The sequence below is a fragment of the Balaenoptera physalus genome, assembly GCF_965194825.1.
Source record: "Balaenoptera physalus genome assembly, chromosome: 11".
NCBI lineage: Eukaryota > Metazoa > Chordata > Mammalia > Artiodactyla > Balaenopteridae > Balaenoptera > Balaenoptera physalus.
The window spans coordinates 30,226,966-30,249,667 of record NC_138896.1 but is presented as its reverse complement, the minus strand read 5'-3'; the positions used below and the strand labels follow the sequence as shown (position 1 = coordinate 30,249,667).

The following is a 22,702-nucleotide window of genomic DNA, read 5'->3' as shown; positions in this document are numbered from 1 at the left end:
AAAAACAAGCAAAGACCCCATGATACAAAGCCTAAGTCTTCTTCACCAGTGTGTCTTTGTTAAGACCCTTAAGCTATTGAAGCCTCAAAAGTTAAACCTTTTGAAGAGTATTGCTAAGAAGAAATTAAGAAAATAGGGAAAAGTGGTTTTCTCACTTTGTACTCAATGCCTTTGTGTAAGTTATTTAGTTGTGTGTATGTACGTGCCAGTGTGTTGCATGTATGGGTGTACAGATTTTGTGTGACTTACAGCAGGCGGTGGGAGGTGAGTGGCCTGGGGGCAGGCTCCCACATCCCCATAGAACCCAGCTCTCAGGAAAGGTTATAATTGCACTTCATTTTCGTGTACTTTCTTCCAACTCACAAGGTAAAATCATAATTTTTAAAAATTCATTAATTTTTGTTACCATTTTTTACTTTCTCATGTTGTTTTTTGTAACCAGAGGTCTCCAGATGCTGCCGAGAAATGTATGACCTGACTACAAATCTGGTTTTGATTGGGTCAGAATGAGGAAAAGAGATTTTTCTATTTACCTTTGGGAATTTTATGCCTTACTTTTTAGGCTATAGGGTAGCTAAATTTAAAATGGAATTTAGTATCTTTTGATCTTTTACGTGAATCATATGTTAAGTGGCTGAATAAACTCTCAGGACTCTTGTTAACCTTCAGTAGCCTGAATGCTTCCTCTGCTTTTTTCTCCCATATTTGGTTCACAGAAATAACCACTCTGCTCATATTTTTTAAAACATACTTGTTCAGAGCGAAGGATTTGTTGTGAATAACTGTTATCCTAGCTTTGCTAAGTGGTACCTTCTAACAATCAGAATTAGTAGGAAGAAACTGAATGATGGCAGACGAGATTCCATCTATTAGAGGAAAAACTGGGTTCAAGAACCATTCATCAGCAGCTGAGGAAAGCAATTAATATTACTAGTGCGATCTTTAAAGTTTTGACAATATAAAATAAACTAGGGAACTGTTTTACAGATACAAAGATAATCTACAGTAAATATGCAGCCCACTTAAATGCTGATTATCTGTGGTGGTCAAGAACAGTGGTGCCAGTCATCAAACATATAATTCATCCTGTGGTCACTGCTGATCTCCTGATCCTGGTATTTGGTGCCTGTTGTACCTGGGGTTCTTGAGAAGCATTTCCACACCCTGCGTGAATAGTCCATGCATGCAGTCGTAGGTGACTGTATTAAGAACAGCATAATAAATAAATAAAACCACCAGGACTCATTTTGCTTTTTTGACAGATTTTATTTCTGATGTTTTTGCCTCACATAAAAGTTATCCTAAAGGTTAATAGTTGATCTGAACAAAATAATAGAAAAAATTCTTTCTACTTCCATTTCCATTAAAAAAAAAAAAAAGACAGGAGAACAGTCACAGGTAAAGCAGTGAGCATTTTTTTGAAATGTCTAAAATACTAATTGAGGAGAGCTTGGTCTTTGCAGTGGTGTGAGCTTTAGTGGTTGTACTGGCTTGATTGGCAGTTACGAGTTTCAGAAATCGGCCCATAGCATCCAACCTGTGAGTGGATTTTATGGAGGATGGAATAGGAAGGGCTGCCCCATCAGTGTCTCAGCCCTTTGAACAGAAGACCTATTTGTCTTGTTCTTTATTCCATTCTCAAAATACTAACTTGGATTAAAATTGTAAATGTTTTATGTATATGTTGATGGGACAAGAAGAGTATTTATTTAATCAAAGAGATGTTTATATATTATTATATTGAACTTTATGTTAATTCAGTTGTATCTTTAAAAATGATCACTTAAAGCCAATGACCCCTCTAGTACACTGAGAAAATATTTCAGTAAAGCCAGCCTTTTTCACTTGGTGTGTATTTTGTTAAATAATTGACTAATATGCTTCTGTGTTTTCTGGGTGGTAGAAAGTATTTGGCTCCAGGAAAGATTTAACTGTTTATGACAACAATACTCAAAGGTAATAGGAAAACTTTTTAGTAAGTTCGTTAATTCAGTGAGTGAATTCAGAATAAGTACATTTACTTATGTTAATGTAGGGACAGTTCTGCTGCTATTATTAATGTGCAAGTTTTTCTGGTAAACAGCAATAGAATAAAAATTATTTCAATGCTCTGTACCACTGGTTTTGTGTTATTGTTCCATTAAGCTTGGTATAAGAATTGAAAGATACTTGGAACATTAAAGGATTAAAAAAAACCTTTGCCTTGTTCTTGGGTATTTCGTTCTCTTGCCCATATCTGGTAAGCTTTAAGGATAATTGCATTTAATACCTTTTACTTGGAGGTATTTACTTCATTGTGAGTATATAAAGCTACAAATGAAGGACAAAGATGAGATGGGACATGTGTATTTATTGTAAATTCCTAAAATACTATGTAAATAAATGACATGAGTGTGTTTTAAAGAAATTTGTGTGTAGTGCCTTAAGTTAAATATATTTTGACCATATTGTTTGAATTCATAGTTATGACTTTGTTATGATTTTAAAAATTTTATGTGAATAAAATCTACCAAAACATTTTAACCATAATTATTCAATATACAATGTGATGTCATTGATGATTTTTTAATTTGTCACCTTCTCGCAAAATATACATCCTGTGATAGATGTTGACATGACTTAGTAATACTGCAAAATCCACCTAGGCATTCATTACAATTTTTTTAAAACCAGGATTAAGTTTGTAACATTTAACCAAATTTTTAAAGCAGTGTATAAATATGCAGTCCAACATAAGGACATCACTGGAAAGAAAGCCAAGATAAATTTTGCAGAGTTTCTAGAACTATAATTTATTGACTTACAGTAGACAGGAAGAAGTTTGAAAAAAGGTGATTACAAAACACTTGGGGTGAGGGCGGGATTACAGTATTTAAACTTTGTTTTGTACATAGCCAGAGTATTTAATGTCTTCTCTAACATAGATTCAACAAAGTTTCCTCTAATAGAGCAGTGATTAATTTCCTATTTTGACATTCATTGAATACTTCTAGGAACTGTGGGAAAACAAAAAAAAGGCACTTTACTTTGGAAGAGAGTTCTGTAGCATTTCAAAAGTGGTAAAACTTTATACTAACAAATTACTTTTGTCTACTCATGGTTTAATTCCTGGGCTAAGATCCTTGGATCCAGAACCATTTCCTAGGCCCTGTGCTTCCTGAAGTTTGGATGCCAGATTTACTGAATAAAATTGATTCCAATAGAGAAAGAAAGTTAAAACCAATTTCTTAATTAAAGATTGAGAAAGTTATAAACTATTCTACAAAAAAGTTTCAGGCCCCCAAAGCAATGATCTTTTTTAGTGCCCCTTGGTTGGGTTTGATTATCCCTGTTATATTTGCTTCATTAAACTAGTGTTGTAGAAAAAAATGCATGAGTTTTTGAGGTGACTATAACATTGATATCAAACCTGATAAAAACAGCATCAAAAAAAGAAAACTATAGATTTTCTAGAAATAGGTTCTTGTAAGAAACTGAAACTAATAATAGAATCGATCCTAATTTTACTTAAGAGGACAGAAAGCATTTTGAAAAGCAATTTTCAACTTAAATAGCAGGTGGCAAAGGGAGAAGAAATTGCAAAATACATGCTGAACAAGAAAAATCCTATCAACTAATCAACTTCAAAATAGCCGACAGAGGATGTAAAGCAAACATGTCAGTGTTGTGACGGGGGGATTCCATGCTCGGAACTTTTAAAAGTTCTTACTTACAGTTAGGAAGATTAGCTGGTCTACATGTTATTTCTATGTGCTAATTTGTGTTGACTGCATACAAAGTTTGACCACAGACATGCAGATAAAACCAAAACAACAATGAAACTATCGAAAAATGATGAGTGACTAGATATTTCCCCAGCAAAGTTTAAAATTTTATTTTCCTTCAGGTAAACTCTCCTGCTGATATTTTACAGGAAAATAAGTATCTGTAGATAAAGGAAACCATTCAATAATCAAATCTTCATATCAGAATTTTAATGATTTCATCAGTGTTACAGAATCCTCTCTCTTCTTACTACTAAGGTAATAGCACCCTCTAAAATGAATTTAATGCAACAATTAGTTTAAATATACAGATAGCACTTGAATAATAATGCTTTTAAATAGACCAATTTCATCTTTCAGTCATTAGATTGGCATCTCAATAACGCAGATAAGTTCATCGCTACAAAGCAAGCCAACACGAGTGGTCACACGTAAAATGTCTAATCCAGAGGTCAGACCTCTTGAGGAGTTTGGTATCTACCATCTCACTTCTCAGCTTTTTAATCTATAGTACATTTCCAGCGATTCCATTCTATCCCATTTAGAGGTTGTATTAATGACATGAGAATTAAGTGCTAACATTGTTTACTGGTATCATCATTTAAAAATCATTCATTCACCTGATTTTAGGAAGCACTTCAATTATATTTTTCACTATGCCACTTTTGTTCTTTACATCTAGTTTATCCTTTCTGGAATACATTTACCACTTTACCTACTTTTAGCTAGTTGGTGCATAAATATACACAAAATCACAGTATTTTCTATGGGCCACAGGTCTATAAACTGGTTTCTGTTTTCTTCAAGGAAAGCTATTCTTTCCAGGGCTTCCTCTTTCCTCTAAGAAACCATAGGTAACACTACCCTCTCCCTAACCAGCCTACTTAAGAGATCTAAGGCACAGCTTTCCATGGTGGGATTGGGGAGCTGAGATGACCAGGCAGGTGAAAACACCTACCCAGGAGGTAAAGTCTATTTGTGAACCTGGATTCATCTTTGATTCCACTGAGCATTTGGTGAGTGGATATTCAGATATTTCAGGAAACAAGGCTATAATCTCAGCTCCTCTTGTTTCAATTACCTGTTACCTCTAGGAGTTTCACTATTTTTTGCCACCAGGCACCCTTTAGCATTGTCCTGGGTACGTTGCAAACAACAATGGTCCTGCCTAATTTTTTCCCCAAGTTTCTTCCTAATTTTTTTTCCCCCAAGCTCCACACGGTTCTTTTCAAGGATTGCGTGGCCTACATTTTCCCTAATGTAGTTTGTGCTCTCTTGCAATTCTGGACCTTCAAATGCTGAAATAGAAAAGATGCTTGTGCTCTGTCACTACAGATTACCAGAAAGAAAACATTGTTTTATCTACTCTGATTTTTTAATGCGATTAATAGTGATTTAGTTTTCAAGGAAGCAAATAATTACAGAGCAAGAGAAAATATTGCTGAGATGGTGCTACTCAGACCAGTGCTAGACTCGAGAGGAAAGAAACGTATATTCATGGTGTCTTTTTTTTTTTTCAAGCCTACAGAGTAGAGGTCTCACAGTGTCTTACTATTAAAATCAGAGTAAAATGACTAATCAGGAAACAGCAATAATGAATTTCACGATGGAAACAACATACCTGGAATGAATCTGTCAGTATTTGGATCTCTCTTTTGGGGGAAAAATAAAATGAAAACCCATGTCCATTGGAAAGAAATATGACAAGGAGTGCCCACAGGTGCACCCTGCTGTTGGGAATGCATCTCTCCAAAATTCAATGTTCCAAGGTCATCACATTTCATTTTTCAACAGTTTTCACTTTCTTCATGTTCTCCCGATTTAAGAAGATAGATAGATTTCTACAGTATTCAGGAATTATTAGAAGTTTCATTCCATTTGAAGAAGGAATAACAGGTATTCTGGGACATGGGTGCAAAAGTTGGCTTTTTCAACCGAGTTCTCAGACGTAATTGTCAATAAAGTGCATTTCACATAAACGTACCCATTAGGAGAGTAATTTAAAGTGCAATATGTAAAGTACTTCAAATAGTGCAAAGTTGTTAAATATATACATTGTATGTGCCAAGTCCAAATAAAGCAGGATCTTACCTACCAGAAGCCAGAGAGGACAATGGAAACATACTTCCCCATCCTTCATCCTTTGCAGGTATGTGTATTTTGGTCCATGTGCATGGTGTGCATGAGTGTGTGTGTGTGTGTGTGTGACTGCCTCTGCACACGTACGTAACTGCTTAATGGTCTGTGCAAATGTTTGAAGCTGGTTTCCTAGAATTTGAAACCTTTAAACACTGACATAACTATGCAATCTCCACATCAAAGGAGCATTAGGCTTGTAATAATGGTTGAGATATTTCAGCCTGAAAATCTGGTAAGGCAGGTATTTGACTGCGAGTTAAATGTTTAATGAAAATTATTAAAAACACAATAACTATAATGCTACCGAGAGAGACCCCTATGAAAGAAGCGTATGGCTCCTCTTGTTCATTTTCTCTTGGTTTGACACTACCATGGAGGAGAGGAGGGCTCTGTGTATAAGGACTCGCTCTTGGAGTTGGTGAACTCAGCAGATCCTGGACGTTCCTGAGTGATCCGTTGTGTGGCACTGCAGTGATATTGAGGAGGTGGCAGAGCAGGGGGTACAGATCTGTTGAGTTCATGGCTTCTTTTGTGAAATTCTTTCGGAAGGCAGGACCGTGGGCTAAAAATATGGGATGCATTTCTGCTAATGCATTATCATAACCGTGGTTGCCTACTGTGAAGATAAAATGCATGAACAAGTTAGCCAACCAGATGGTATTAAAATGGAAATAATTGTATCATCAAATTGTGAACTTAAATGCAAATGTTATCTAATTTGACTTTTAAATAAAAGGATCTTTTACAAATAATCTCTGCTGTTGTCAACACCACCATTCACTTCAGGAAACGAAAAGTCAAATGATCACAAATCTTTCTCTCCAGGCAACACTACCTTCAGCAGCACAGGAAGAAGGGGAAAGAGCAAAGCTGAGGCAAGTCAGGGGAACATGAAAGTGACATTTTTTTTAAAGTCAGGACTTGTGGGTAAAATCTTGACTTTGGTGGTTCAGATCAGGATCCAACTTAGCATTGTGTGCTTTCGTGTGTCTACAAAGAAGTAAAAACTTTAGGAGTCTCCTGACTTATCAAGTCAGACGATGATACAAAATTGAAGGATGAAAACTCCTGCATAATAAAAGCTGCCTTTTATTTTTACTATGTTTTTGAATTTTTGAATTTTATTTTATTTATTTTTTTATACAGCAGGTTCTTATTAGCCATCCATTTTATACATATTAGTGTATATATGTCAATCCCAATCTCCCAATTCATCCTACCACCCCCCCCCACCACCTCCCCTGCCACTTTCCCCCCTTGGTGTCCATACGTTTGTTCTCTACATCTGTGTCTCTATTTCTGCCAAAAGCTGCCTTTTAAAGGCATGTGCGTCTAGCATAATACCAGGGTGCTACTGCTGATGAGATGGCAACCAAAGAAAACTGAAAGGCTTTATTTTTAAAGGTGGTGAGAAGGACTAGCAAATTAGCCTCTACTGCTTGTGTTTGCTACCGGGAAATATGCAATGAGAACACAGCATTGCAAAAAAGAAAATCCTAAATTAATTCCCCTGAGAGTCATCTCCTCAAAGTAATTCCAAATCTGCCTGGCAAAATCCACCTAAAGAAGTCATTCTTAGTGCCATGATTCTTTTGAGTTTATTATTCAAGTGAAAATAACGCTGGATTTATGAATCACTAGGAATCATCTGACAGGACTGTGCTATTCTAGTTAATTAATCGATAGTAACCTTGGGAAATGTGCCATTATATAATTTGTAATTGATTGGATGACTGCTGTGCTCATGTCTATGAAAAGTTGGATCTAGACTCTAATCATGAAGGCAAAGATCAATCATATCACACTTCTTACTAGAAAATCAGATTTGAAGTGAACTCATTATGACTTAGAAAACTTTTCCCATGAAGAGGGACTTTGTTTCATAGTGGTAGCCCCTACAATAAATGCTGGATCCAGTAGACAGTATTTAATAATGGATGTCTAAGGGCAGAGGTTCTCAAACTTGAATCTCAAACTTGAGACCCCGGGGTAGGGGAATGGGTGCAGGTAAAAACACAGATCGCTGGGCTCTACCCTCACAGTTTCTAGTTCAGTAGATCTGGGTTGGGCCCAAGAATCTGCATTTCTAACAAGTTCCCAGGTGATTTGGATGCTGCTGGTCCAGGGAACACACTTTGAGAACCACTGCTTTTGGACATTAGGGCTGAAATCTCTTATTGAACTCAGGCTGAGAAGGACTGTAGTAGCCAGTACTTAATTATTTGTTGAATAAATAATTATGTTGAACATCATGTAACAGAAATAGGAGCACTATTAAGGTTTTCTGCTCAAAATAGGTGTGACTCATCTAGTATGTGTAGTTCACCAAACCAAAATTTCAAGAGAGCCACTTACATTTATGTTCATTGTAAATTGTAATTCAATCTCCTCAGAGATAGCAGTTCTTTTCTGAGCAACCCCTCTAACATAAGAGCTACCTGCACAATACATGAAAACCTGAACATATAAAGGTGGCAACTATTCTCCTGGCCAAGGAAATTACTTTTAAAGGCCTTCTGAAAACAGCTCTCCTGGCCTGATTAAATATTGGTTTACAGATTATTATCTATATGTAAAACCTGTTTTCAGGACCAGAACCCACGTACCTATATGCATCTGCCAATATGACTTACATATGCTCTACAAATGCCACGGCCAGGCAACTGCTTTTCTCTTTATCAATAAACATGATGGGAACCCAATTCTAGCTAAAGGGACATTTTGTTCATATCTTATATGTATCAAGGACCAGTGCCTAAAAGAACATTTCTAGATAGTGTTGACACCATGTGCTTGCTTCAACATTCAAGTAACAGAATGGAAACAACTCCCAGTGAATTGATCGGTAGTGCATGTTAATAGCTCTATCAGCTGGGAAAGTGGAACCCATCCAAGAGAGAGAATTTCAGATGGGGGCTAGTTACAGAAGTGCTGAAGCTCAGAAGCAAACATGGGATGGCAAGGTTACCCGGTGAGTAGAACAGTGGGAACCTCCCATGGCCCCCAGGGCTGGAGGGACAGAAGGAAGAGGTAGTGTCCCCAGAACCCCAAAGGCAGGACTACCCAGTAGGCACTGAGGCCATAGAGCAGGAAGTCATCCAGAGCTGGGATCACAGAGGACATGAAGTCACTGTTAGAGACACAGCCTGGGGCAGAGACAGTGGGGGAAAAATACCCTGGCTTTCTCCCAAACTCCAGCCTTCCACACTCCTGCAAAGGTCCTCTATTGACCAAACTGAACCAGAAACCAGTTCGCAAAGGAGCCTGGGAAATTTAGTCTGTAGGGATCTGTCACTGCTGATACAAAGCAGAGCAGGGTAAGGACGGGGAGTTTGAGAGCAAATATGCAAATAACAGGCAAAATAAAAATGAGTGAAATCCTGTGGATGACTTGTCCATTTGACTACCTTGTTAAAAGCTATATGAGAAGGGAAAACTACACTTAAGGATAGCAGGGGGACCTCCCTGGTGGTCCAGTGGTTAAGACTCTGCGCTTCCAGTGCAGAGGGTGCGGGTTTGATCCCCGGACGGGGAGCTAAGATCCCACAAGCTGCGTGGCGTGGCCAAAAATAAATTTAAAAAAAAAGGATAGCAGGAAGCTCTTTATTTTGCATGCTTTAATTTTAAATAGGATTTACATTATATTCTAAATTTATTCAATGGAAATATCTCCAAGATTATACCACTAGGTATTCATTAGGAAAATATATCTTGATACATTTTTATCCATGCCAATATGCACTTCTTTTCAGAAATGTTTCCAAGGTGTAAAGCAAAGCTGGCCTATATTTGGTAGAGCCAAAAGCACAAAAGAAACTAGAAAGCTAACAACTGAAAAGAAAAATAGAGATCAAACTCTTTTGAAATCAGAGTATAAAACAGATGCAGAAAATGATTCAATTTATAAAATTCAGTTAGGTTTTCCTCCGGAACATAATGGTTATAATAAGCAGTACAGGGCACTATGCTTATCTTTGGTCTGAAGGCTTCAAGAGAAGTAAATGTTCCACTTTTAGGAGGTTACCTCATTTTAAAGCCCCAATAAATCTTTATTGGGATCTTTATTGGATCTTTATTTAGCTATTAATGTGTGACACTAGCTAGTTATTCGATCGATAAACAGACTGTTGAATACGGCAGAAACAACTCCCACTCAGCCTCCACTTTAGCAGAAAACGATGCAGAATGGGGAGAAATACTGTAACATACTCACACAGAAAGTCATCTGACTTATTCCGTAAAATATACCACCCTTCGTCAGCCACTGCAAGAACTGGCTGAATTCGACTGTTGTATTTGTAATGCCATCTTTCTGGAATCTCTTCTTTTTTGTAAACAGTCAGATTAGGATGAGCATGAGCTAGTGCTTCATAGACCTCATCAAATTTGCCTAAAAGAGAAGGATGAGGAGAGGCAGTCAGAACAAGACACTCACTGCTACAGCCAAAGAAACAACCATGGCAACAGAGGTCAATCAACGCAGACATCCTACTGAAGTAGACAGCCAGCAAGTTCAAGGGAATGAAGCCTCGCCAGACACTTTAGAACTCCCACCCCCTTTAAGGAAATAATCTTGTGGGGGAAACTGAGAAATAATCTTCTCTTAAAGTAAATTCACCTTAAGAGAAGACATTTTATAGAACCAGAAATCTCTAATCCCTAAAGATTAAATACACACACACACACACACACACACACACACACACACACACACGTACTGATTGGTGGCACAAAGTAAAATGTCAAGGGCACTGCAACATCCAAACAGAAACAAAGAGCTAAGTTCTGGTAGTTCTGAGTACAGAGATAGAGAATCTCAAGACAAGAAAATTCGGTAAGTGGAGGGTGAGGGTTGGTTAAACGTTCTTTGAAACCCTGGAGGCGTTGCAGAAGTACTCCCTGTAACTTCAAACGCAGTAAACCTGGGCAATATCTTTAATCCTTTTCTTGTTTTTCAAATCCATTTGTTGGGGCTTCCTCCCTGCCAACAAGGGAACACCATACCAACTTGATCAGGGGAACCGAAGGGTTAATGCAATTTTCTTAACCACAAAAGATTGCTATTTTGTATTGAATTGATAGAAATGTTTGTGTGCAGCTGCACGTGCCTATTTTAACATTCACTGTTTCTTATGATCCTCTTAATTCCCCTGCGAGGGATCTAACTCTCATTTGTGAGCTCTTCAGCTTTTCAAGATCTGTTTTCTCATTTCATACCTAGACTAACCCCAGGAGGTGATAAAACAAAAGTCAGGAGTGCAAGTCTGCGTCTTGCTCTGCACTTACTTTTTGACCTGGGGATGTTAAACCTTTTGAGCTTGTTCACCTATCTTTAAAACAGAAATAATGAGAGACAGAGTTGGTATGAGGCTTCAAGGAGAGGTTTGTAAAAAAGTTTGAGGTACTGTTACTACTTCCCCTGTTTACAGATAAGAAAACTAAATCTCAGGACGACCAAAACTCTCTCCTTCCTATACCCCACTACTTCCCTATTAAGCAGGTCCTAACTAAGGATCCATTGAAGGCTTTAGGGCTTCCATAAAATCACTGTAACTGCAGGCACATTTTGTATATATCTTCCCATCTCAATTTCTCTGAGAATGGAGGCTGTAGCTTTCACCATATCCAATGACTCCAAAATGGTTAAATGCCACTACCATAAATACATAGAGAGAGCATCAGTTTTAACATTCTAGCAAAAAGTGAAAAATCAGACTCTGAGAAAAGAGAGAGTTTGTCTTTTCAGAGACTAAGGATTCAATCCCAGAATATTACCATGACAAAGGCAAGCACACTTGAAAGACACAGAAACAAAAATCCCCCACTCAATCGCAATGGGCACAGGCAGACCCGGCCCCAGACCACCAGTCTGTTCAGACTTACCTTCTTTGGGCAAGACGGCTGCCACCGGCGATTGGTCAATCAGGGTATAGTGGTCTTTATCCAGATACTGGTCAAGCTCTATGATCCTTTCCTCAGAACACTGCGTCATTCCGTGATCACTTGTGATGATTAGGTTCAGAATGTTCCACAACTTTGCCTTTTTCAGCATTCGTATGAGATACCCTAACTTCTGGTCAATATCTGAAATGACAGGCCCCATGAGTGGGCTGTCTGGTCCCAAACGGTGACCCATGTCATCAGGTTCTTCCCAATAGAGAAGACCAAGATTGATGGGCTCTTTCGATGTAAACCATTCAATAATTTTGGCAACTCTCTCTTCAAATGAAACGGACTCATTGTAAGGCATATAGTAAGTAGGAAAGCTTTTATGTATTTTGACATCTGTTCCGGGCCACATGGCTGCACCACTCGTACGTCCTGCCCTCTGATTTGTGATCCATATTGGCGTCGCTTCTTCCCAAAACTCAGAATCATAAATGTTCATATTATCCAAGGAGAAAGATTTGTTCAGAACAGGATCAAACATGTCATTTGCCACAATGCCATGATTCTCGGCAAAGAGGCCAGTTACCAAAGTATAATGGTTAGGGTAGGTCTTTGTAATGAAAATATTAGTAACTTGCTTCACGTGGACACCATATTTTATAACATGATGAAAATGGGGTGTTGGAACTCTGTATAAGTAATCCCAACGTAATCCATCAAATGAAACTAGTAGAACCTTTGGCTGGTCTGGTTGGAGAGAAAATGTAATTGAAAGTGTCAATGCAGCAAGGATGAAGGACACCCAGAGAAGTTTTGAAGTCATTTTCAAAGTACTTGATCAGTTCAGTGTAAGACAATCTGTTTAAGAAACACATAGAAGTTAATGGCAATAATTTTGTTTTGTATACTTTACCCAAAATGGAGAGGGATGGTGCTTAGTAATCCCAGTTATATCATAAATCACAGCCTGGAAGGATTATGCTGCAGAACTTCGTCTTAAACAAGAGACCTGGGGCTCCCTGTATAAATAAAGCTAAAAATTACATTTGCATTTTAGAAACTGTTTTAGTTTCCAAGAATTTATTGAAACATTCCTCAAAGAAATTATTTAAATAAGCTCCTCAAATATCATTTTAAAAGATGATATAATTTACATACAACTTTTCAGAAACATTTTCAGGTTGACTCAGACTTCTGACTCCTGGTCAGAAACATTTATACAGTCAAATACCTGTGGGCATATTTATCATTATGGTTAGATGGGCTATAGGAACATAGCAACAAGCAAATTTGCACTAGCAAATTCAAAACTAATACTTTTTAAAAGTACATGTGTACACCTCTGTTTTTCAAAGGCAAGGCCTTATGTCTGGTCCATCATGGTAAGAGATGTGAGAGATGTCATGAGAGAGAGGAGAAAATAGATTAACTTGGTATCCTGAAGTGACAAAATTTGTGACATTCAAATATATTTGTGAAATGTAATTTGCATTCATGTATTAATAATCAAAGCATAGCCTTCTTTAAACAAAACATTTAGATTCTGAACTAAGTATAAACTGAAACATAATTCTAAAATTTGATGTTGACCTTCCTAATCTTAAAATTCATCAACATTTAATCTTATCAGTGATGTGTGTAGAAAAGGCACTTCCCAGGATTAAATAATCTCTTGGGATCAACGTTGTTGTTATTGTCGTTGGTAATCTGCCTATATTTCTAAAAAGCTTTTATTCTATTCAAGAAAGTTAATAAGAGATAATATGAAAAAAACAATACATATGTAAATTTGGTCAGTTCCCATTGGGTTTGCAAATCCAGTAAGGATCTTTTGTTCTCTCCCTCTGCTGTCCATTCTTGCATGAAGGTATTTATAAGCCCACCGAAACCTGGATCTAACCATATTTTGTGCCAAGAAATCTCTTGAGGGACTTCCCTGGTGGTGCAGTGGTTAAGAATCCGCCTGCCAATGCAGGGGACACGGGCTCGATCCCTGGTCCAGGAAGATCCCACATGCCGCAGAGCAGCTAAGCCCGTGCGCCACAACTACTGAGCCTCTAGAGCCCGTGAGCCACAACTACTGAAGCCCGCAAGCCTACAGCCCGTGCTCCGCAACAAGAGAAGCCACTGCAATGAGAAGCCCGCGCACAGCAACAAAGAGTAGCCCCCGCTCGCCGCAACTACAGAAAGCCTGCGCACAGCAACAAAGACTCAACGCGGCCCCAAATTAAATAAATAAATAGATAGATAGATAGATAAATAAATAAATTGATATTAAAAAAAGCAATCGAATTCAGCTTTTGACATTTTCCTCTATTTTAATAAATTAATTCAGTAACTGTGGTAAGCAGGAAAGAACTGCTTTCCTGGGACAAACGAAAACAAACAAAGGCTAAGTGTTGCCTCAAGCTTAGTAATGTTTGGTAAGAGGAACCAACATCATCACATCGATGACATAAAGCAACAAACTGGGAAGTGGGGGTAGGGATGGAAGAAGATCTGATTTCTCTCTTCTCCACGCACAAAATGCTGCACTGCGCCGTGGAATCCCTAGTTCTGGGTCCAGATTTCACTGAGCTGCTTTCCAATTCCTCCTCCCCTCCAACCCTTCCCCCACAGACAGCCTTGGAAATCTGGAGGGACGGGGCGCCAAGAAACGAGAGGGAGGAAACTAGGTGTGTGTAGAGCGAATATACATCAAGAGGAGGGTGATACATCGCCCCATCTTCTTCACCGGGATTCCATCCTAGCTCCTGGAAGGATCTCGGGGTAGGGTACGTTCCCAATTCGCAAACCTCCCGCCCACCGAGGCTGGCAGATGCCCTAACGTGGGCTCTGTGTTATGTGTGCAGTGGAAACGGGTGGGAGGGTAGTTTGGGGGGCCCGCAGGAGGCGGGTGGGTCCCCGGCAGGCCAGCCTCCCACACTCCCGGACTCTTACCCTCGCGGCGATCCGCTCAGTCCGCATCTGCTTGGGGCAATGGGAGGGAGGGCCTGGAGGGGGCTCCCTCCCGCAGACCGGGGGCAATAGCGGGGAGGCGGCTGCGGCAAAGGGCGCCCCCCAACGAACCCGCAGTCCCTGACCTTTAAGCCACCTCAGCGCAGAGCACCTGACCAGCACCGCAGGCCCGCCTCAGGCCCCGCCTCTTGGCTCCCATTGGCTACAGCTCCCATTGGCTATGGTTCCTGCTGGGGTTGCGGAGCAAAAGCCGGGCTCCTGGGATCGCTGTCCCGCCTGTCAATCAGCGGGAGCGGGGCGGGCTCTGGGGGGTTCGGAAGATGGATGGGGCGGGAGCAAGGGGAGGCGTGGACCCGGCCGGGAGGCCCGGGGGCGGGGAGGCGAAGGCTCCGGGCGCTCGCCAAGGTCTTCTCTGCCGCGTCAGGAAACCTTTATGCGCTGTGCGTTTTCTAGACGGGCAGTTGTGCCTGTAGTCAGTGATGCAGAGAGATCATAGTGCGCTAGCCCATTTTTCTTTGCTGTTTTCTTACCACAAATGGGTGGCACCATACCCTGGACTTTACACCGAGGAACACCTGAGCACCCCAGGATGTCGATAGGACGATGCAAAATCTAATTTAAAAGGATTTAATTTAGTGAGCTCTGCAGCCTCAATGTTTATTGTCCAGGTTTTGGCAATGTCAGGTCTCTGAGGGATCTGCAATAGTGTGGCACCTAAGAATGCACATATTGCACCAAGCCGGGTTCTGAATCGGGTTAATTTACACAGGGTGAGAGACTGAACAGCGTGGGTGCATCCAGGCGCCAGACTCTGCTCCTAGCTTTGTTTCCAAATATGCAATAAAGCTATGAACTTCGGGTCTGATGCCTCTTTCAGGAAGTCTTCTTTGGCCTTGTTTCTTCTGCTCCCTTACCATAGTGGATTAATTTTTCAGGTTTTTTGGTAATCAGTGGTATTTTTAGGTCAGAGGGAGTGCAGGCATGTGCACAGTTTGCCAGTTTGATCCCAACTATATTTATCATAAATTGTAGCAGTGACTCTGAGCGCCTCTGAATTTGTCCATCTACAGAATTCCCAGGCCTAATTCTGACCACCATGCAATGGGCAATAATATCTGCTTGGTTGTCACAACTTAAGCTTCAACAACTTAAGCCGTTAAAATGGAGAGCAAAGCCAGTAGCTCTGGGTCCCCTCCAGGGCTCACATTCCCTGTCTGGTATACTGGGACTGTAAAATGAATAGACAGTCCTGCTGATATTTAATTAAATGAGGCAAACATTTTGGTCCTTGTTTTTTTCTCTGTATCTCAACTTCTCATAGAGGGACAGTCCCTACCCCAATGGCTTCCTTCCAAATGCATCATACCATCCCCAGGGGTGTCTGGGCACTCTTCCATGGCCTTTTATTTGTAGTGACTTGAGTTTATGGTTTTCCACATGTGGGATGGGGATTAAGAGGGAAGCTGGTGTCTCTGTTTACCCAGACCCAGTGACAATGACGTTGTACAGGTTGTTCCAAGTCTCCAGAGCCCTGTCCATTGAAATTGCCCCAACTTGGAATGGGGTGGCCCAGGATTATGTCTTTGTCCCCCTAGAATAGGCCCCCCTATGTCCTCCCAAAACAGTCAGAGAACAGCATATGCTGATTAGAGAGCAGAGTAGTGAAAACAGGCCTGTCTCTTACATGGATCGCTGAGCATTGCTGGACTCTGTTCAGATGACACTGCCTGGCTCTGCAAACTTTTTATGGAAGACACGATTGTATTCAGGACCCACCCCTGTGAAACAGGCATGGTGCAGCTGTTAACCACAGTGCGCAGCACGGAAAACGATGCATGAGGGGGCCCGCGAGTGCCAGAGACACTGCCCAGATCCCCATATAATGACATCTAGTGTCAGCTGGCAGGCTTGTTATATAACTTATGTCTCTAATGGTAAAAATAATCTGGCTTACATAGTACAGCTACAGGAATGATTGTAAAAACATGGAATCCCTGCTTCCACATCTGTACCAGCCCTTCTGTCCTCCCTGTTACCTTGATTTCTGTCCAAATGCAATCACTACTCAGCCAGTTATGGTCGCCTAAGCCACAACCTGTTGACTGTAGCTATTCCTTTGTTTTATATTATTGAATTAGTATATGTAATCATTGAGCTAGTAATATTTTTCTGAATAATGGTGTAACAGAAGAATCAACTTCTTTCATGGGTTTTGGGCTGGAGATGGGGGTCCCTCTGCCTGTCTAATAGGGGTTGGAGAGCTGAATTATTTTCTTCCTCAGGAGCTGGAAGAGGTTTGTGGTAAAACTGGAATAAGATCTTTTTTTTTTTTAATGAAATAGCCAAGACTGGCTCTGCCACAGATGTTTTGTTTTCAAAACTAGTCTATACCATGTGGTAGGGAAAATGAGCAAATTATTTCACAGTTTTAAAAATCTTTAAGGTTGTAATATATTCCACCACCACAACTAAAATAAACAAAGTCTATCCCTTAATCCTTTATAGAACATTCTGCAAAATATGGGTCTCACATATTGAACATCCATAGATTAGGAACCATTAGGATTCTAGTTCTGGACAGACCTTCTTTTTTTTTTTTTTTTTTGATTGATGTATAGTTGATCGACAATGTTTCAGGTGTACAGCAAAGTGATTCAGTCATATATATATGTATATATTAATATACCTTTTCAGATTCTTGTCCATTATAGGTTATTACAAGATATTGAATGTAGTTCCTTGTGCTATACAGTAGGTCCTTGTTTTTTATCTATTTTATATATAATAATGTGTATCTGTTAATCCCAAATTCATAATTTATCCCTTCCCCTCCCCCCCAGGACTGACCTTAATTCTTGATAAATAGTAGGTCTCCACTAATTTGGACTCATTAGCAGAAGTTCAACCCAATGAGTGAAAAGTTAAATTACAGATTATTCAAAGATTTAGTCCAAGTATTTTTATGCCTATTAGTAATTTAGGCTGCTAATGATATATTTGTACTAATTAGAACTATATTTTCACACAAACAATTAGTATGTTTTATTCTCAGAAATCTTTATGTCAGTCAAATATAACTGTGTAAACTTCTTTGCATTACTGGATTTTGCAAATTGTATCCACAGTATATTATTTTCCTAGGGCTACTGGAACAAAGCACCACAAACTGGGTGGCTTAGGTCAACAGAAATTTATTCTCTTACAGCTCTGGAGGCTTGAAGTCTGAAATCAAGATGTCAGCAGGGCCACCCTCCCTCCAGAGGCTCTAAGGAAGAATCCTGCCTTGTCTCTTCCAGCTTCCGGTGGTTCTGGCGTTCCTGGGCCTGTTGCAGCTCCAATCACTGCCCCCCTTGTCACATGGTGTTCTCCTCTGTATGACTCTGTATCTCCACATGGCCTGGTATGAGGACACCAGCCATTGCAATAAAGGCCCTCTTTAATCTAGTAAGACTTCATCTAAATTTAACTAGTTACAGCTGCAAAGATCCTATTTGCAAATAAGGTCATATTCTGAGGTTCCAGGAGAACGTGAATTTGGAGGGTTGAACGCTATTCAACCCAGTGTATGTAGCTAGCAGAATGTTTAATTTTACGGCTCGTCCTAGATCCAAAGTCCATGCATTATGATTAAAATGGCTCAAATCAAGGAAACTGACAACATCTATTGCTGATGAGGCTGCAGAGCAACTGCAGCTATGATACGTTGCTGGTGGGAACGGTACAGCCATTCTGGAAAAGCTTCATAGAAAGTTAAATGTGCACTTATATAACCGAGGAATCCCACTCCAAGAGAAATGAAGATATCCACTCAAAAAGTTATAAGCAACGTTTAATAGCTTTATTCATTATTAAAAGCTAGAAACAACCCAAAGGTCCTCAACAGTGCATAGATACACAAAATTCTGGTATAGCCATAAATGGAAGGCTATTCATCAATAAGAAGGAATGAAGTACTGATACATGCAACAATCTGGATGAGTCTGCAAAGCATTTTGCTAAATGAAAGAATCCAGATACCAATGGCTACGTACTGTATGATTCCATTTATATGACCTTCTAGAGAAGGCAAAACAATAGGGACAGAAATTAGATTGGTGTTTTCCAAGGGCCGGTCGTGAAGGGAGGGGATTGGCTACAAAGGGCCACAAGGGAACTTTCTGACGTGAGGGACTTTTGATTGTGATGGTGGTTACATGACTGTCTAAGTTTGTCAAAATCCAGAGCACTATATACCTGAAAATATTGAATTTTACTATATGTAAATTATACCTCAATAAACAACAGCAACAAAAAATAAACCCTGCTTTGTGATCTTCCCCCACGAAGTTCATGAATTAGGCCTAGTGGAGATTGACTTTTAGTGACTTGTCACGCTTCTGTGTGTAGCAGTGAGCCGATCAGCTCAGTCTGCAGCATATAAGAACTTGAACTTGCAAGTCTAGGGACTCCTTGGGGCCCCTGCTCTGCTGCTTTTCATGTTCTTTCACTTTATGAAGCGAAGTCTGGAAACCATACAGCAAAGAAAGGATTATTTTCTAGGCTAGAACTGAATGTCATTTGTTGAATAACCAAATCAGTTTAGGATGTGCTAATGCAGGCAGGAGGGACAGTTGTCTTCTGGTATCTGGTTTGAGGTCTGTCTTGAAACAAGAAGTTCTCAAAAGAAGCCAGATACAAAACTGCACGCGTGTTTGTGGTGTACGGGGTGAAAACATTTAGTCAAAACCACATTCTCAGCTCTTCGTGGAGAAAACAACCCTCAGAAGCCTCGAAGTAGTACTTGGTTTAACCTCACCATTTATTTTGAAAAGCATTGGCTTATCATGGGAATTGTAATTCTGCAGATTTACTCAGTGTGGGAGGACCTAAACATATTGTCCTCCTTCCAGACCAAAAAGACACTCTAGGTATTTATATTTAAAATGTACATATAAACATCCTTTGCAACTATTATGTAGTTTGAGTATGCCCTGGGTTCTTTTGTCAGTATTACAGTTTATGAATGGACAAAGCAGGTAGAAATTGCTTTTACGGCTTCATGCTTTCTTGGCGTGGACGAGTAGGGAAAACCATGGGAGGGTTCTCCCTGCCCCATTCCCCAATGGCTACAATTTTATAATTGGAAAGTCCTCTCTTTGTGTTAAGGCTTTTCTTGCAGGCCTGATGCCGATCCACCTCTGTTAGCCATTGGCTTACACACGTGTGTGACTAAGTCTGATTCACGCAGAGGAGCATAGTTTGTAGGAGGGAAAGGCCCTTAGAGGAATGGGTCAGTAGGATGGGCATTTTCTTTTGAAAGGCGAGTAAGTAGACTGGTCACCCTTGTGTGCATGAATTAAAATTAGTATCTTTTTCTCCTGTTAATTTGTCTTATGTCCATTTTATTATTAGTCTGGCCGCACATCTCGCGAAGCGTAGAGGGGATAATCTCCCCTCCACACAGCACCATGCCTTTTGTGTGCCCGTCTCTCTCTGTCACGTGACTCTCCTGTGAAGCTCTTTATGTTGCCCTGTACGCTTTGAAGAACAATTTTGCCAACTCTCATGATTAAGGGCATCTCATGACGTTTAATTTCCTCTGTGGGATCTTAGCATTATCGGGTAGAATAGCCAGTGATGTGTTCTGCATCCCACAGCTGGCCAGAGAAATTCCTATTTTTTTCATAAATGATGTTAGACGAGCCCTCTGGCCTTCTAGATCATGGCTGCGTGACTCTATTGGGAGCACTGTTTATACTCAGATCATGAATTATCTTCCTCGATATAAGAATGGGCAGAAAAAATAAGCAGGACCAACTTTATGTCAGGAGTTTCACATCTTCTAGCCATCTGTTTGTAATTTAACTGAGGAATTCGAGGGGCCGTACGTTAGACTCATTATCTGATGTTCATTGCATCAGAGTTAGAAAGGGAAGGGATCTGTCCCTGGAGAAAGATAGGGATGAAGTCAGGAGGTAAGTAATGCTCACACATAAAAAGGGCTGAGTTAGCCAGTGCAGTCACTGGCTCAAAAAAGTATATAGGAAACCCCATGGGTATCATCTGGCAGGAGTGAATAAAGAGACTGGCAACAATGACTGTGGGTATTTGAATTGAACATGACGTGGGGAAAGTAGACTGCTACTATATCTCCCCGACTATATCTTGGACAGCTTGTGAGCATGCATGGTCTAAAAAAAAGTACAACCGCAGCATAAACTCACCAAGGGGCCCTGGATGATCCCCCAGGGTGACCTGACTGTGCTCCAATCACTGCATTCCATCCCCATTCCTCCACGCGGATAGTATTTTAGGACCTGGAAACGTAATTTGCCGTGGAATTTGATAAAATCCTGCTGGAGGAACCTGGTCATTGATTTAGTCATGATAGAAAGTCGGTATCAAACACTTACATGGGGCCTCAAACACTTACTTAAGCCGTTTCCCTCTATTAATTTCTTTAGTTCTCACAATGGCCCAGTGAGGTGGGTACTATTATTATTCCTCATTTTATGTATGAGGACCCTGGCCCAGAGAGATTAAACAATTTACCTAGTTCACACAGCTAGGTGTTGTCAGAGCTGAGATTTGACCCTAAGAAGTTTGGCTCTAAAGTATACACTCTTAATTCTATACTGTCTCCAATATATCCTAAGATCCTAATAGCACAATGATAATTAATTTTTTGCACAAAGATAATTTGCAAAGTACTTCACTGGCTTGCCTTTTTAAGTCACTACTTTGGCATTTCCTTTAAGTCTATTTACAGTTAATTTTTTTCTTTCTTTCTTGAAATGATCAGTTCTCAACTTAGCAATAGCACAGGGATGAATGTAGGAATCTCATAGTCCCACTGGTACATATTTAACTTGGACTTATCACTTATGGCAAAAGGTTAAATATACCAAAGAGCAAGATACATTTTCTGTTGTCAAGCCGTGCAATCTAGTGAAAGGAAAATCGAGAGAAAAGAACCCCATCCCCTTCTACAACATTTCCCCCCATTCTTGGACAAGCATGGTACTTCCAAAAAGCAATAATATTCACAGCTATAGATGAAACAGCTGAGGTGAGAAATCTAGTCTGGACACTTCTCTGTCTACTCTTTGCCTGGTTACCTCCCCTCAATTTTTAAAGACCAAGGTCATAAGTACCTTCCTCCAGGACACCCACCCTTTTGCAGCCCTGCCTGGTTATGTGCCCCCGGGTACCCCAGAGGGCCCTGCGTTCCTCAGCCATTGCACTTGTAATTGTTGGTTAATGTTCCAGGTGGCTGAGACGGGGCCTGATGACTTGTGTGTGCCTGATGACTGCAATACAAGTTTACTGAATGAATGGATGAGTGAATGTGGAGGAAAGGAATGTTGAGAGATCCAGAGGTAAGTTTGGGTTCTAAACTTCGATGTCTTCTGAGAACAAGGACTGTGCCTCAGCGACAGCACCAGGCCGGACACATTAGTCTTGTTCAATGCTCTGAATTCACTGTCCTTTAATATTTGAGGATGAAACTGTTCACCATGTTAAACAAGACCTGTATAAGAATGGTTTGTCACTTTCAGCCACCATGTATTCATAACAGCTTTTCTATCAACTCATTTTATTTTTAGTGGAAATATCTGGAGTGTTTTTCTAAGATAACGAGATTAGCGTGTTCAACAGAATGAATAGAGCAAAGAACAACTTATGTTTGGATGATAATGAATAGCACAGCTGATCCTGTGTAGGGTCCCTGTGAGGAACTAGTGGGAGGGGAGATTAGAAAGGCAGCTGTGGAAAGCCCTAAAGCCAGCCAGGCTAAGTAGTTTGCACTCTGTCCTGTAGGCAAAGGGAAACCATAGAAGACTTTTAAGTTATGAAATAACAAAGATGCATATTTACTATCAGAGCGATTTTTAAAAGGAAGCTTAAATGAGTCTAATATTTGTTTGAAATATATCTTTAAGCCACTGGACTTGGGGCTTTATTGGTAATCA

General features: G+C 40.1%; 1 protein-coding gene across 2 annotated transcripts; it reads right to left on the bottom strand.

Moving 5' to 3' along the window:
- Positions 1 to 358: 358 nt before the first annotated feature.
- ENPP5 (ectonucleotide pyrophosphatase/phosphodiesterase family member 5) lies at positions 359 to 14,983 on the bottom strand. 2 transcript variants are annotated; one of them, XM_082412488.1, is made up of 4 exons: positions 14,733 to 14,983; positions 11,787 to 12,650; positions 10,117 to 10,293; positions 359 to 6,519 (listed from the first exon to the last, which is right to left on the bottom strand). In XM_082412488.1, the coding sequence occupies exons 2-4, from the start codon at positions 12,613 to 12,615 to the stop codon at positions 6,092 to 6,094; spliced, it is 1,434 nt and encodes a 477-aa protein (XP_082268614.1). In that variant the 5' UTR covers positions 12,616 to 12,650; positions 14,733 to 14,983; the 3' UTR covers positions 359 to 6,091. The 2 variants fall into 2 exon arrangements, with proteins under 2 accessions (XP_082268614.1, XP_082268613.1); XM_082412487.1 differs by having other exon boundaries at positions 14,862 to 14,935.
- Between the last annotated feature and the right edge of the window lie 7,719 nt (positions 14,984 to 22,702).